This window comes from Molothrus aeneus, chromosome 17 (genome assembly GCF_037042795.1).
Source record: "Molothrus aeneus isolate 106 chromosome 17, BPBGC_Maene_1.0, whole genome shotgun sequence".
Taxonomy (NCBI): Eukaryota; Metazoa; Chordata; class Aves; order Passeriformes; family Icteridae; genus Molothrus; species Molothrus aeneus.
Genome location: NC_089662.1, coordinates 6659358 through 6676594, shown reverse-complemented (window position 1 = coordinate 6676594; position 17237 = coordinate 6659358). Strand labels below are relative to the sequence as shown.

At 49.9% G+C, this 17237-nt stretch overlaps 1 protein-coding gene across 1 annotated transcript in view; it reads right to left on the bottom strand.

Moving 5' to 3' along the window:
• Positions 1-2945: 2945 nt before the first annotated feature.
• JPH2 (junctophilin 2) overlaps positions 2946-17237 on the bottom strand; it is a 28938-nt gene continuing 14646 nt past the window's right edge. Inside the window, exons 3-6 of the mRNA XM_066561663.1 lie at positions 9476-9594; positions 5280-6070; positions 3971-4068; positions 2946-3058 (exon numbers count right to left, since the gene is read on the bottom strand). Coding sequence (XP_066417760.1) covers positions 3988-4068; positions 5280-6070; positions 9476-9594 — 991 coding nt within the window. The 3' untranslated portion in view covers positions 2946-3058; positions 3971-3987. The remainder of the gene's footprint in view (positions 3059-3970; positions 4069-5279; positions 6071-9475; positions 9595-17237) is intronic.

The window sequence follows — 17237 nt, the reverse complement described above, 5'->3', positions numbered from 1 at the left end:
AAATCACCCAGCTGCCATTTCCCTCTGCCTTGTGCCTGGCTTTCCTCTCACCTGGGCTGTCTCCAGAGGCTGAGTGAGAGGCTGGGGCACAGGCAGTGGGGAATCACCCCTCCCCAAAGCCAGGGGGAGCAGCCAGTGTTGCACAGCTCAGAATGAGCCTGGCAGCAGCCCTGGGGTCGGGAGGCAGCAAAGGGACCGGTCAGCAGCCATCTGCATGGCCTGGGCAGGCTCTGGGCCAGCGAGCTGCCTTCCCTCCTGGCCCTGTGCAAGCCCTGCCAGAGGCCAGCACCATGGGAGCACATGGAGTGTGCTCAGAGAGTTGCAGGCTCCTTAAAGGCTGCCTAAAAGCATTCAGTGAAAACAATTCTCTTTGCTAAGTACCTCCATCAATTAAAAAATGTGAATTTTTGAAACAGATAATTAAGAAAAAGCTAAAAAGCATCCAGATGCCACCAGTGAAATTCTGCATTGCTCTCTGCTTTAAAACTAGACTGAATATGTCACCATGGAAAGAAACTTGGAGATTCCCCTGCAAAAATCCACATGGATAGAGTGAGCAGATAACTGTTTATTATTGCACATAATCCAGCAGAACAACCGACAGAAAACTCTGGACAGTAGTACACAGATTGTAGTAAACAGCTAGCAAAATCTGTGATGAAGGTATTTTTGTGTGAAGAGTGAAAGGTATCTGCATCTTTGTAAGACCTGAAAAGTATAACACAAAATCCTAGTCAGTTTTGAAAGCATGCAGTTTGAGGTAAATCTGGTATTTTGCATCTAAGAAAATGAAATCCCTAAGGGGCTCTCTCTCTATGTGTATATATCCATATCTCAGTGCAATATGGATACAGTTATACGTCACATAAAAGCAAATCTACCTACTTTTCTCAGAAGGTTACTAGGAGGGAAGCACATTACTGAGTGCATATCACATGCATAAAAAATAGGGGGGGACAAGGAATTACCTTAGCACTGTTGAAAAAGATCCATTTTTGTGCCTAGTGATAAATAAAAGCCCCTCAGGTCTCTCAATGGAAATTGTCTTGGTGGTGAATAAAAGCAGTTGGGATATTGAAACTGCAGAGTTGGCAAGTGAATGCCAGCAAATGGAGACAAAACATTAAAGGCAGCAGAGCCTGGGGTTTGCAATACACTTATATTTAAGGAAAGAAAAAAAAAAGAAAAGAAGCAAACTGCTACTAAACTATGCTCTGTGGAAGTGTAGATGATGCTGCACAGCTTTCTCAGGACTGGTACAGCCACATGGCTTTTAGGAAAGGATCACATTCACTTCTCCCACACTTAATACCACACATTTGCTACTGTGGCAATGTTCCTGAGCTCAATAAGGTTAAAAAATCGACTTGGTTCACAAAGAAAAGTACTGAATTATTCTCACTCTCTTATGCCATAACTAGAGTAGATAAATTAGGTAGGTTTTGCCCCATGTCTCCAATGAGTGTAAACCCCTGTGTGTCTGCCACTCTGTCTCTGAAATCCTTTCAGATTGACCTTTGAAGCAGACTGGGCATCTGTTTTTTTCCTTAACTATCATTTCCCCATTCTTTCCAGTCCAACAAAGTTTTCCCACCCAGTCCTGTGCTGTGGGACTTCAGGATACACAGAGGTGCACAACCAACTATAAATAACATCTCTGATTATCTTAAAAAGGGATAGAAAATACACATTGCTCTTAAAAGAAGGAAAAAACATGTCCAAGCACTCAGCCTCACACTAAACTGTAACTTCATCTGTGCCGACTTTCTAAGCTCGCACTGCTAAGGATCAGAGCAGATCATGGTGGAAAAATCTCCTTCCAAAGGTCATTCACTCCCTGTCACAGCTTTGGGAAAATGGGTGCAAATCGCCCAGGCCTCTCAGCCTTGCACACACGAGCAACAGCTACACTGCCCCACTGTACTCTGCCACTGCTGACAGCCTGGCTGCTGCATATTCCTGAGCCCAACACCCAATTACACTTCAGTCGCTCATATCTCTGCACCTCTTTTCTTTCAGGAATAAGGTAACCTCTTCCACGATAGCCACCCTGCATCCTCTGCTGGAAAGTCTGTTTGTTGGGTGCAATGAGAGGCCAGGACCCCCCCACAGCCTGGCACACCAAGGGGAGGAACCTGCAGGTGTACAGAGGCATTTTCAGCAAGACCCTCCTTTTCATTGTAACTCACAACATTTTCATAGAAAAAAAGGGGTAAAGGGACAAATTCAGCACACCTACTGCCTTTCCCATTACAGTGGGAAGCCACCCACTGCAAGCTGCTTCTGTGCAGAGCATTGGTGGAGGCATGAGAGTGCTTGGATGGTGCCTGGTCCCCAAAGAGGCCCCATCTCCACCCAGAGCACCCCCACAGGCACCAACAGCCTTGGATCCACCAGTCCCTCACCCCCCACCCTGCGGCCCCATCCATGGGCAGGACTCGGGTCACACTTCAACAAGCCCAATTTCAACTTGCTCCCCCTCTCAGTCCTCCATACATGGAAAATGATGCCAGGTGACAGGGGAAAGGAAAGACTTTTTGTTCATCCCTTTGGATGACTTCCAAGCACGGAGAGCAGCGCCGTCCGCCCCGAGCCACGGTGCGGCTCTCATGAGTCATTCTGCTTGCTGGATTGCTTCATCTCCATGCCATGGATGACAATCTTTGGAAAATCTCTGACACTGAGTCAACCAAGGGAGTTACAAAACACATCAGTGTGCACGTATGAGACCTTGTCACTCATTTTCCTACAGCTACAGATAAATCCCTCATCCCTGGCATGGCAGGACAGTTGATGGCTTTGGTGAGAATAATTTAAGGCAACTGCTATTTTATACAAAGAAGAGGAGACCACAGTGCAGAAACCCTGGCTTTTCCTTGGTAGATTGCAGAGGCCAGCCACAGCCTGGGAGCAGGAAACTGAATTGATCTTCAGACACTCTCATTTAAGGTTGATGTTTGCAGTGCAACCTTGGGATCTCAAGTCCTCCTCTTAGGTGTTTCCAGGTGGCTGAGCTTTAATCCCCGCCAAGGTCTGAGGTCTCCACCAGCAGCGACGCCTGTCCCGGACACAGATAAATGGGAAAGTCAAGGGAGAGCAAAACACATAACTAACACATGACTACAGCTGCCTGCAAGGCTTCCAGCTGTGCAGGCTGAGTGAGACCAAAAACATGACAGAAAGCAGTGCCCAGCAGAGCAGATTTGTCCCCCAGGAGGTCCAGGGAAAGCAGCCCAATATCCTCACAACAAGCCCATAGGGCTTAGAGGTGTCTCTTGTGTTATGTTCAGTGAGGCTCAAGGGCCAGGTTCAGCCTTGATGGCAGATTTTGTTTGAAATATTTGAGCACAAGACAAGTCCTGTGCAAGCTCAGACACTTTCCTGTCTGTAGGAGTACCACAGGCATGAGAAACCTCACAAGGTTTTATTGCCACCAAATCCAAATGTAAACCCTTATCCCAATTCAAGTGCAAGACCTGAGCAAGCTCCAGTCTTACAGACATCTTGATTCATATTTATCTTTAGTAAAACAATTAATTAACTGCTGCAGAACTAGTACTGGTGCAATTAGAGCTGCAGTTTTCACAGTTTCACATTTTTATGTGTTCTTGCATCTTGCTGGTCTGAGTGCCAATAAATACTGTAATGCACAAGTTACCTGGGAGCAGCCATGTTGAAACAGCAAATTTAAAGTGTTTCTTGAAGCATTTGCAGTCAACAAATTTCAAATTTAACATCACACACTCTTGCAATGGAATTCTCACTCCATGAAACATGCCCAAGGTACTGGGAAGGCAAAACTATATGATGGGACTGTATCCCACCCACACAGTTCTTAATTTTGAGAAAATGTATGAAATTATGAAATAATTTCATGCAATAATTTTATGGCATTTCTGAAAAGTGAATTAACCTTAAAACATCCAGTGACACCTATAAATTGAGGATAAAGTCTCATTCTGCTTCTTACCTTGTTCAAGAGGCTCATCATGTCAAAAAATGTACAAATAGGATGGCCAGACCAATGTTCAGTAAGATGACCATGCAGATCACAATTGTATTAGGTCCCTGAAAGAAAAACCAAAACAGAGTATTACACACCACAGCTCCAGAAAGACATAGCTTGATTCTGCTGCTCAAAAATGCCACAATCACCCCCTCCCAATGCACTGAAATCTGGCACTTAACAACCAGCTTGAATTTCAAACTAGTGGAATGTTTGTCCTCTCCTATTCCTACTTCTTCCCTGCAAATTCATTTGAAGGATGTTAAATCAGGCTTCTTCTGCAGCTAAATTAAAGGAGACCCTGACCACAGGAACATGAACTCCTGATCCCATGTCAGGCTGCTTCTCCCAACTTCCTTCTGCATCCACATTGCCTGTGTTTGTAAACTTGTCATTTTTAATATCATAGAATCATAAAATGCTTTGGTTTGGAAGGGGACCTTGAAGATCATCTATTTCCAAAACCCAACAAATGAAACCATGTGAGATTGCTGTAATTTCAGACCAAAGTATTTCCAAGCTGTGCTTTTCTAAAGTCACATCGGAATCATTCATGTCCAAAGGACTGCAAGATGGGACTCAGAGGGCTAATAAAATGTCTGGGTTTCCAGCTGTATTTGCTAAGAGCAAAATTAAGTTTCAGTGACTATATTTTAAACCTGGGAAATTGGCTGGTGATTCAACACCACAGTTCAGCTCATGAGGTAAAAAAGTAATGGGTAAAAGAGAAACACACTTGAGCTCTTCCTGGTTTTTTTCCCCCAACTTTCACATCCAAGTTGGTTGGTAATGGGGTGGGAAAAGAAGGTGAGAAAAGTGGACAAAATTATTTGGAAGATGCCTGCTTTTGCACAAATTTTGAAATATGACTTGTCTGAAAGCATATCTGCCCAGGTAAAGAGAGGAGGTCAAAACAGGAAGGTTATGAATGTCAGGGCAAGCATCCAGGCAGGGCAGGCTGGGAAGGTGGCAGGAGATGGGGATGCCAACACTCCTCCAGTGGGCTCTAGGATCCTAAAAAGAGCCTCCAGGCACCACTTGGCACCACTGCAGCCCCAGGCCCTGAAGTGCCATGGGCTGGCTCATACCCATGCTCGGGTACTCTGGTGTTTCCCCACTCATAGTCAGCTCTAACAGGCCTTGCTGGGTGCTGGGGAGGAAGAGGCAGGCCCGGGAGGGTCTGCATCCCTCTGGATCCTGCCAGACCTCATGGGGAACAGTAAAGGAAAGGCAAAATGGCTCCCAGGAGGCTCCCAGGGATGCCCCACATCACCTCTTCACACTCCTCCGCCTTCTGTGCTGCCACCACTGCCGCCGCCTGGGCTGGGCCGCGCTTGGCCCCTGCCTTGGGCTCCGTCCGGCCCGGTGTCCTCGCCTCAGTCTTCCTGTCGGCCGCGGGCTCGGCCCGGCCCAGGGCCCTGCGCTCAGGGCTGGGGCGCTGCTGCGGCTCCTTGGGCCGAGGCGGCTCCGGCTTGGCCTCCGCCGCAGCCGATGGCTTCTCCTCACGTCCCTGCGGCGGGCCAGGGGTGCCCCCCCGGCGCTGGGGCTCCCCCCGGGGCTCCGGGGAGGGCGGCTCATTCTCGGGGAACTGCTCCTCCTCATAGTCCGTGGCGGGGGTGACCGGCGAGGTCCGCACGGCGTAGCTGTGGTAGCCCTTGAAGAGCTCAACGTCGGGCTCGCGCGCCATGCGCTGCAGCGGCCCGATCTCCATCTGCTCGGCGCCACGGCCGCGGCCCCGGGAGGCCGGCCGGCCCTCGCCCTCGGAGGGTGCTGGGCTGCCATCGCCCGCCCGCCCGCCCGCCTCGGCCCAGCTGCCCGGCCGCAGGGCCCCGTCCTGCCGGGGGGCCGCCTTGGCCCGCTTGGCCTCGGGAGGGGTGGCGGCAGGGCTGGGCGCCGGGCTGGTGCGGGGCCGCGGCTCCTCCTGCTCATGGAGCTGGGGGCTCTCGGGCGGCGTGGGGGGCGGTGGGGCAGCCTCGGGCCGTGGCACCTCCTCCTCCATGTTGACCGCGTGCTCGGCGTTCTCGATGATCTCCTGCAGCAGCTTCCGCTTCTGGTACTCGGGGCCTGTGGAGAGAAGGGCTGGTGTGAGGAGTCACTATGGAACAGGGGCCCAGTGCCATGGCACCATCATGGCCTTGGCAGCTGTGCCCCCAGCAGCAATGGGTTTGGGGACCATGGTGCAAGGGTCTAGGCGGGAGTCTGGGAGAGGAGGAACTCCCAAACCAGATCCTGCTGCCAGAAGGAACTTCCTCTAGGAACTGCTGAAGGCTCCAAGCCTTATTGTGGGCTGTCCCATTGGGAAGAGCTGAAAGAGCAGGCAGGTGCTGCAGATAAGGTTAAATAAAACAATGAAAATCTGCAGCCCAGCTTCATGTGGTCACACAGATGGCTGGGGCCATGCTGGGGCTAAGCTCTGGATACAGCTCCCATATATGTGCTGATACATCCCAGATGCATGCTGGGGATAAGCTAAGCTCACAGCTCCCAATGAACTTTTTTTTTTTTTTCATTTAATGGCTGGGAAACTCTTCCATGTGGCTTCCACGTTGTCAAATAGCATGGTAACTTCACAGGGTACACAGCATGATCAGTGTCATTGGGAAAGGCAGGGTCCCCAGATTATCTATGTGCCATCCATCATGATAGGAAAAATATGTTTTTTATATATGGAACAGGGTTGGAAATTTTACAGCCCTCTTGTCTGCCCTGAGCTCCACAACAGCAGCAAAATTACCTGGCACCATCACGAAAGGTGACTCAGGGCTTCAGATTTCATTTTGGCCTCATCTCACACACTGACTTGTGAGTTCCTAGCAACATTGCCTCACTTCAATTTTTCACCTATCATTAAATCTTTACTTCTTATTAACCCTATTACAAATTGCAGCCCAGCCTGGGCCAGGGGAATTCACACAGAGCCTGACACTGAAGATATCCACCAAAATGCATCACTAAAGAACTGGGAATATCTTGTGGAATAACAACCCTCCACAGTGCTTCACGTGCTGTCATATGCTGGGAGAAGGGTCTCCACACATCACCCTGACACTCATAAGAACTGAGAACAAGAGCATCATGCTCCTCCTGTGCAGTGTGAGGTTGCAGAGCAGCTTCTTTGAAAGCAAAGCACCTGCTCTGGCCTCATTCTGCTGAACCCCAGAGATGTTGACAAGGGCTTGCTCTGTGCTCCTGAACGACACAGATCCTGGAGCCACACTGCCTCTGGATGCCTTAAGGTCCCTCCTCTCATCTCCTCCATCTCCAGGACTGATGCAGACCTGAGTCTGGTTGGGAAATTTGGCTTGGTGCTCCTTTTGCTCTCATAAGTCAGTGGTATGACTTGCACACTGCTACCTCCTGTCCATTCAGGCAATGCCTCCACTCAGAGGGGCAGTGAGGAAAAGGAGGGCACTGAATTCAGCTGCTCTGCTCTGCCTGCACACTCCTGTCAATCAGCAGATGACCCATTCAGGGCCATTTATTTCTGGCTGCAACTGAGTTATTTGGAAGCCATTTCAACAGTTGTTCAGACTCCTCAAAATAGGCTGCCTGCAGCTCCAGGCTCCTTGCTCTCTCCTGCTGCTTTCTTCTCTTCCTGAATAATTTACAACACAAAAACCCTCAACTGCCTGGAGGGCACACACTCAGCTCCCCATCTTCATCTCCAAGCACATTTCAGCAAGGGTTTTGGCCTACATCCTTCTCCAAGTTACCAGGGATGATACCCTGAAATTCAGGGCTCAACAGTTATTAGGGATATGGGGCTTGCTGAGCAGGATTGCCTGTGCCAGACACAGCATGGTCAATCTGCCAGGACAGTGGGGAGAAATACAGCTACCAAACACAGCTGGGCTCTCCAGGCTGTGTGAACAGCAGCTCTCAGTCCTAGCAAAACCCAAGGCTGGACTACTGTCTGTTTGTTCCTGGATGGTGCAACCATGTGAGAAGAGATATATCCTTGTGCACTTTGGGAATTTAGGGGTTTAAAAGGATCATAGAAGAATAACATGCATCAGGAGCTTAGAAGGCCACTGAGAGAGGCCAGGACCCAAGTGAGGCACTACACAACAGCAGCAAGAGGATCCAGCACCTGAGGAGCCAGGAATGGAGGTCAGGCTGCCCCAAGTGTTTTACAGAGACTGTTTCAATTGTCTCATTCAATTGCCATGGGTGGAAAAAATAATCTAGCTAGATGTCCAAAACCTCCCCATAGGGATTCCAGTTTCCTTTGTTTCTGTTCTATAAATACCCCAGTGTGCAAAGGGTGAATGTAGAGCTGTGAGTGGCAGCTGGGGGGCTTATGTGAGGATCAAGTGACATTTAGCCATTGTTCAATGAAGTGCCATGGGCTGGCTCATGCCCATGCCCGGGTGCTCTGGTGATTCCCCACTCAAAGCCAGCTCCAACAGGCCTTGCTGGGTGCTGGGGAGGAAGAGGCAGCCCTCCAGCACGGCATTTCCCCAGCTCATGATGCAGGACAAGGCAAGAGAATGGCGAATTTAGGAAAATCTGTCAGCATGACTGTCCCCAGCCAGGCACCAGCTCTGAGCTGTTCCCATTTCCCACTGTGTGCCCTGTGCTGGGAGTGGTACAGGAGATGCAGAGACCCCAAAATCAGAGTAGGGGCAGGTGTCAGGTTTTGCTGAGCACGAGTCAACCTTTGGCTTCTACCCCCAGTTTTACCACTGTGATAGTCCCTTGTGATCTTGCCTCAGTAACCATGGGACACTCACTCCAGGCAATAAATCCAGATAATAAGAAAGACAGGGTGAAAATGTAGGCACTTGGAATTTTATTTTCTGCTCTGTTATTACCTTCCCTCTCTGTAAAGAAAAGTTTTCCAGGAAGAATTTATCTCTAGCTAACTCAGACCAGGGAAGAGTAATGGCATTCACAATGCTGATTCTAATATGACACTTCTCATCTACTAATCCTCAGTGCTTGATCTCACAGAAGGAACCTCCCAAGTGTTTACCCAGCCAAATAATGAGCAGTGATAATAACTAATTAATAGAGAATCAGGACAATAGTATTTTGTATTAGCTGCTTTCTTATAGGATATTACAGCCCCTAATTAGCAGAGTCTGATTGTTCTGAGGCCCCACAGGATGTGGGTTTGTGAGTCAATGTGCAACACTGTTCCAAGAAAAAGCCACAAGGGATGTATCTACAGGAGAGCTGCAGATATCCCTGAGCTTGCTGCCTGTCCTGCCTGATGTTCTGAGGGCTTCAGTGTATGGAAAAACATGAGAAGCTCAGAAACTGTGGGGTTTTCCTCCAGGCTATGGAACCACAGTGAGTAAAACAGTGGTGTCAGGAGAACAGCAAATCACCCAGGACAAGGGGCTGGCTGTAGAGCAAAAGGATAGACAGGAGAGCATTTTGTGGAGTTATTAAGTGGGTGAAGCACTTGAACAGATTCCCTGTGGAAATTGCAAGGCCCCTCTTGAAAGATGCATCTGATCCTACCTGGCTGGTAGAAGTCTGGGGAGAGCTCCCTGGCCATCATTCTGGCTATGCCTGATTCATTGTTGGCTGCCTGAGCTGCCTGCTCAGACCCTTCAGCCTTGGCTTTGGCATGAGCCGTCCTGCAGAGAGAAGAGGGGAGAACAGTGAGCACCCTCTGAGCCAAGGTCATCCCATCACACAGCAAACCCTGGCTGCCACCACAACTGCATCAGCCCAGCTGGTATAACAGCACTCAGAATTCGCCCACATGACCCAAAATCCTACGCTCAGGGAGAGAAGAGCAGATTTTCAACATGGAAAGGGCCCAGCTGCTCAAGGGTAAGGTGGGAAGGCTGCAGACAGGGAACAGGGCAGGGGTATTTGTAAATGTGAGCATGTTCACATGTTGCAGTGAGGCAGCAGGCACTGCAGAATGGGCTCATTTCTGTGCTGCTCAGAGGAATGACCAAGGCATCACACAGGCATGGTTGGTGGCTGAACTCCTCTGTGCATCACCAGCCCTGAGCTGCTGCACCTCGCCAGAGGCAGTGTGCCCCTGCTCAGCACACAAGTTGGCTTTTCCCAGAAATTTCTCTCTTGTAGCTCTCCAGCAAACAACATGCCTTGTCCAGGGGCTCCTTTACTGCAGCCTGACAGGCTGATCTCACTAGAGCTACTGTCTCCCTCTCAGCTTGGCTCTCTGAGTCCTTTCCACTCCTTCCCAGCACATCTCCTCCTTGCTCCACAGGGCTGCAGGCTCTGGGAGTTATTTTACTGGCCGGCTGTCATATTCCTCACATGCCTCGTGCTCAGGGCCCTGTGATCTTCCTGCTAAAAGCAGGGATGGCTTTACAGCCCAGCTGCTCACAGGCTGGGAAGGAGCTGACTTCAAACAGCAATGTTGCACCTTAAAAATAAGGGTGGGTGAAGAACAGTATATTCAGCTGCTTTGTTGCACTCAGGTCTCACTGAGAGCTGCATTCCCTGTGCTCTCACTGTCAGATTTTCTGAGGCTCCCCATATTCCCCATTTCATGTGCAAATCCACATATTTTTGTGTGATAAGCAGTTAGCTAGCCTCAAACTCCAATTCACCCTAAATTACAACCTTTAATGTGGTCTGGTGAGCCCTTTTCACATGCAGGTTGGTATCTGGTCATGTTTTAGGACAAAAAAGGAGGAAAGATGCAGTTCTCATTCCTGCAGTGAAAATGCTCCAGAGGAATTTTTGGACTGTTAGTCATGAAACGAGGATTGACTCCTTCCCATTAAACTGAGATGCAGTAGGCAGACAAGACAAGCTGAAGTTTGAATACTCAACAGGTGCAATGAAAAGATAATAGAGATGCTGTTCTGAGACCCTTATAAGGGAGAAGATACACACATATGTCATTCTGAGTAGCTGGAGGGAAAGAACTGAAAGTAGGGCAGCAATCCCGACTGATACAGGCAACAGTGTGACTTGACAAGGGGCCAAAAACACTTCTCAGGGCCCTGGGATAGAGAAGAGGGTGCAGAGCTGCTGTGGCTCAGCCTGTCCCTCCCTGGGATGACATCCCACTCTGCTGGAGCCATGATTCACCTCCCTGCCCACAATCACATGTTATCTCCCTGCTTTCTCTGCAGGGTGAGCTGCCTGGGATTGCAGTCATTCTTGGTCTTTTTATCCAAAATTATTACAGCTCCTGGAAAACCCAGAGACATGATGAGGCAGAAAACAGCATTTTTAGGCTGCTGCTTGCAAGCAGGGGGTCTGAGCCAGTTCTGGACAGAGAAAGCACCTCCTTTTTTGGTAGCAATATAATCAGCATGATTAATTCCACTATAATCTGGCAGGGGCCAAGGGGAATGTGTGTGTGCTCTCCATGCCTGGGGGATCAGAGTGGGCTGGGTGTGCTGTGCCTGGGGCACACAGCCTGCCTGGCGCCAGCCCCAGGCAAGAGGCTTTCCAAGGGAGGATTCAGCTCTTCATCCTGGCAGGACGTGCTCCAGGCCCTGCCTTTGTCCTGCTGCTCCTGGAGGATGAGATTCGCCATCAAGAGATAAAATTCTCCCTTTCAGTTGCTCTCTGAGCCAGGCAGATGCTATCCTGACCAATTCCCAGCCATACAATCACGCAGCTGGCCCCAGCAGGCAGCTCCTGGCAAGGGCTTTCCTCAAAGTAGCTCCCAAAGAAGTAATCTGGAAGTGCACTAGATGGGGGTCTGCTCTCACTAGTAAGGGCAGAGCTGGATGTGTCACCAAGTGGGTGCAGGTGGCTCCTGCATGCTCAGCTCTCTCCCAGCACCTGGGGACAGCACAAGAGAACAGGGCTCTCTTGTGGAGGGCTGCGAGCAGCACTGCATCCCCTGATGCCTGGGGATGCTGGAGGCTGAGGTAGCTCCCAGTTATGCTTTTCTTCTGCTGGAATTTTGCTTTCCTCCAGAGAAGCTGCTGGATGCCATTTGACTGCAATTCCTGCAGAAAGAGAGATGGCAAGACCAAGAAGATCCAGCCTGGGCTGCAGAGGCTGCAGTGAGGATGCTGTGGGTGGTGGGGAGCTGAGCCATTGCCGTGAGACATCACAGCCCCAAGGGTAGCAGAGCTCTACAATGAGGGCTGTGAGGGCAGGGACAGTCTGGGGCAGCTCCTTGCCTGCACACATGCAGTGGTGACAAGAAGCTGAGCAGGACAGCTTTGGCATCCTGCACTGCCCCATGGCAGCTCTCACTCCGTGGGACACAGCTGACCTCTGCTCCTGTCCCCTGCTGGCAAAGTCATCCAGAGGTGTTTGATTTGGGGGGACTACAGTCAACATAGCTGCACTTTCAAATCTGGCCGCTCCAGCAGACCACACGTCAGCCCTGCTGGCATCCCAGGGGAGCACTGCTCTGCCAGCCAGCCTGGCCCCAGCAGGGACACTGATGCCCTGTGCTGGGTCCCTCTGCTGCTGACATCATTTATCTGGCAGTAGCCAGGTGAGGAATGTTTGGCTTTCAGAGACATGGCATGGTATCTGAAGTTCATCTTCCCTGGTTGAGCCACACATGCCCAGGGCACCAAGGGATGCAGTGCTGCTTGCAGGCCTCCAAAAAACCCATACTGAGGGTTTAGTGGCACTGTGACAAAGCCCAGCCTAGAGGAAAGGGTCCAGCCATAACAATTACATCTAGCTGGCCTGGAGTATCCCTGAATTTATTATTTATCTGCGTGGCTGGCAGAGCCTGGGAGCTCAGCACAGAGGAAAACTTGGCCCTGGCAGCAAAGCAGGAGACAAATGCCAGCCCCCCTGGGAGAGCCCAGTGCATGCAGCACAACAGCTTGTCCCATCCCACAGCCTGGGTCTGCCAGGAGCAGGAGCTAAGGAAAGAAAAAGCCCAGGGAAGTTTGAGGGTGTCAGGAAGGTGATTTCAAACCCCAGAAGTGAAATGTGCAAGAAGAAAAATTTCTTCTAAGGTTAAGATCTTCTCAAAGAGCAAAATAAGCTTTCACAAAAAGGAAATACCAGCCTTGATAAATTCGATGCTATTCAGGCACACTTTAATCAGGCCCACACTTTTTTACTTATTGCTGTTGTGTTGTCAGCTCCCAGAAACTCTGCAGTAAACAGTCCCTGCAAAATCCAGCAGAGGAGAAAGTCTGAAGATAGAGGAGCTCAGCGGGAACTGAACCACAGACCCAGGGGCTTTAGAGCAGCCAGAAGCAGAATCCAAAAGCCCCTTTTCAAGGCAGCACTGGAAAATGAGCCACGAACAATAAACACATCCAGCTGGAGGAAATAAACACAAAGAGGGACCTTTACAAACCCACACTGGTGCTCCCTGTCCCAAAGGCAGCGCTGCCAGGATGAGCCCTTCCCAACTGCACCCTGAGCCATCTCCTGGGCAGTGCTCTTAAAAATAGCTCCAGAGAATTCTTTGCAAGGAGGAGCAGCAGCTCGGAGCCGAGCTGAGGGGAGGCATGTGGGCAATGTCTGCAGCCCCTGACCCAGCCCTGCTGCCACTGCCTCCCGGCTGGATCACAGCAGCTGCCAGGCTTCACACCCCGGCAGGACGGGAGGGTTAAATGCATCTGCTGCTTTAGTTGCTCCTCTGGCATGGCTCTAATGCTCTAATCGTTTTTGTACTAGTGCAGGACAGAGCACCACTCCTGTCCTTCCTGGCCACCTCCCAGAAACACTGCTGGAATCATTCCTCCAACTGCTGCTAAAATCCCCCAGGGACACACGAGCCGCAGCTGAGCACTGCGCCAACAGGTGAGGCCCAGCCCCAGCAGCACCCCGGCTCTTTGGACAGTTTATGTGGTTTTGCACATCCACATTGGATTAGACTGCAAATGAAATTGGAATTAGCAGGGAATACTGCAAATACCAGACAGGGCTGGGGTGCCTGAAGATGCAGCAATGACCTTGCAGCTAGAAATAGGGGAAGAGTTCAGCTCTCTGCCCTCACATTTGCTTATTGGGGGAATGTCAGACCTGTCCAGTGCTGTCCTTCCTTCTCCAGGGTCCCCCTTCTCCCATTGATTCAGCAAACCTTGAGCAAGGACCAATTGAACACCCCTCCAGCCCAACTCATTCTATGATTCTATGATTCTTGCCATTCTTGATATTAGGAGCTGTCTATAAGACCATTAAGCAGAAGTAATTCATGAGTCAGTTCTAGGAAGAGAGTCTTCTGCTGAACTCCTTTCTCCTGGAAACTGGCTGTTCCACTCCCAGCCAAATCCCTGCTCCAGCATCCAGCAGGAATCATTTTGTCCTTCTGAAGAAATTTAAAACAATTGTTTGTCTTGGCAGGAATGTTTGCAGCACTCAGAAGGGATCTAGGGAAAGCTGAAGAAGTGTTTTTGTTAATGGCAACATGGTCCCTTCTGTGCTCACATCATGAAGGGCAAGAGGACACAGACCTGAGCAGCACACACCTGGGCTGGGGCTGGGACTGGATGATATTTAAAGGTCCCTTCCAGAATTCTATGATTCTACATCCTGACTAGGAGAGAACTTCTTGGCTTCTCCATTTTACACACCATCTTCATACTTGTGTCACCTCTCTAGCTGGAGCATCCCTTTCTTCCTGCTCAGTCCCAACCCATCTCCTTTGTGTCTCTCCCTCTGCCTCCACATGCACACAGATACCAGCAAAACTCTGCTACCCTCATGTGCCTGTAACCAACCCACAGGACTGAAATTCCCTCTTCAGTCCACCTCTCATGCCACTTTCCCTGCCCTCAGTCAAACCCATCCGTCCCATCCACGGCTGTCCTGCCCTGACAGACAGCTGTACCATTCATGTTCCTTTTGCTCTTTCTGCTTCATCACTACATCACATGGAGTGCATGTATCCACTCCACTTCCACTCTGACACCCCTGGGGTGCCTGAGCCTTTGCTGCTTTATAATACAGGCTCTGCACCTGCAAGGTGTGATCTAAATTGTGAAATAAGCATAAATCAACACAATTTGCATCCTAAAGGAAACACCTCCATACTACTGAAGCAGAAAGCCAAAAATAGAAACCATCCTGACTTTGCAGAGCAGCTCATGAGGTCCCAGGCTTTTCTCTCTCAGTACCAGCACTTACACAGAAGTGGTAGCACTTTGTACATGCCCAGGCTACTTGGCTGAATAAATCAGACCTTTTCTCCTTTCTTGCACAGAAAAGGCATGACCAGGCCATTCAGCCCAGAGAAAAGCATCCTTTTCTGTGCAGTGCTTTAGGAGCACAGGCCTGGCAGAACTCCCTGCCACCTAATGAGCTCAGCCTTTATGATTACTTGGTGAATTTTTAAAATACCGAAATGTTATCCTCAGCTCTAAATAGCTCTGAGCCACTTGCATCTTTCACTGAGGGATACTTCCCTTTGCAACAGTTAAAGTGATATTAATCTTTCAGCAGACAGATCTGCAGCTGTCTTCAATGAGAGGACAACCTACTCACCCCAGCCCCATGGACAGGAGGATCTGCCCCACCAGTCCCTGCCAGCCTGAGTGCCCCCGGAGCTGAGTGGGACTGGGTGGGCAGCAGTCAACAGGACCTGGCTGTGCCACTCTGTGAGGAGCCCATGGGGCTGGCACAGCCCACAGCTGCTCTCTGTTTCCCCCACAGCCCCAGGATGCAGCCAGCAGCTGCCCAGAGCTGGCTACAAAGGGAGCAGAGCAAGCCAGAGCCTGCCAGCTCAAAGGCTGCTGACACCAGGATGACACCCTGACCCAGGGACAGTGTACCACGGGCAGGACAGGCAGCTCCTGGCCCTGCTGGAGCCTGTCCTGACAGCACAGCCAGGCTGGGAGCAGCTTGTGAGAGCATCCACAGGAATACTTTTGGGAAAAGGGGGATTTGCAGCTGCCAGCTCGACCCTCTCCTTCTCCCCCTGGTTTTCAGGGCCACTCTGCTGCTCTGGGTGCAGATTGAGTGGGGCCCTGAGGAGCAGGAGCAGGTCCCTCAGAGCAGCACAGCCTTGGGGCTATGCCCAAATGCCAGTGATTTATTCCAGCTTCCAGAACACCATTACCAAAGGGCTCAGCAAATGCCCTGGGGACCCTGATTGAATTAGGTACTACTGCAAGATGAAAGGAGCTGGGTTATCCCGGTGACTAGTGCATCAAAACATCTTTACAGCACATATGCAATCAGGGTCCTTCAGCCTTTCCATCCATAAGAGGAGTGTGCTTTATCAGATTGCTGGATCCACCAGCATTAAAATGGGTCAGAAAGTCTGTGTTTTCACTTTAAGATTGTTGTTTTTTTCAACCAAAAGTCTTAGCAACTTCTAAATTAAATGTTTTTCAGATTTCAGTAATCCAAACCAAAAGAGTGAGAAACTTCTGTATCTGTTTTGTGGGGGTTTTTTTCCCAGCCAAAAAAGTGGATTTTTTTTAAGGAAATAAGGGCGTATATCTTAAAATATTGCATTTGCCCAAAACCACAATTACTTATCAAAATTTAAAGTTCTCCAAGTCCTGTAGGTCTCTTGAGTTGATGTTCACAGATCTGAGGTACAGGAAAAAGAAGAGATGGAGCTGGGAGGGCACCAGCCCACGTCCCAGGCTTCAGTGCCTGCAGCTCCCATGCACCTGTACCCAAGGCTGCTGAGAGCACCCAGGTCCCTGCCAGCCCTCAGTGAAGAATCATCAGGCTTTGCAGGAGCAAAATTAAAAAACTTGGACTGAGAAAGCCAAAGGGCTCTGGCTCAGCACCAGGATAAGCTGAAAAAGATGCCCCTCCTCCAGGAGAAAGGAGGGTTTCTGCATCACAGGCTTTCTATTTAAATTGGACGTGTTACTTAAATATTATTTCTTTTTCAAGATAAGGCTATTTCACATTCCACTGAAATGAGGATAATCTCTGAGCAAAGCATGGCTGAATTCAATCATTTCAAAGCCCAGCTCCCTGCAAGCATTTGGATGGGAGTCAGAGCCCTCTTGTTCCACGCAGCAGCAGATCAATTGAACGAGATGCTATCATTTTCCACAGTCATTTTTGCAGATTAAAGTCACACTTCATTTTTCCCTTTCTGTGTTTGTAAGCTGTTGAGATAAGGATTTCCCACAAGGTCAGAATGAACAGCCCATTAATTCCACTTTCCCTGCCTGGCTGGCTATCTGAACTATACCCATCCCTAGGGCTGACATCCTGCCATCCCATCTCTGCTGCTCTTGAGGGGATCTCTGCAAGACAGAGCCTCCCTTGCCTCAATCCTGATAACCCAGGAAGCCCTGGAGAAAGCTGTGTGCTGTCCAGCAGATGCCTCCTCCTTGGAGCTACTGAAAATGCATGCTCCCTCTTACCCTAATAAGGCATGAAA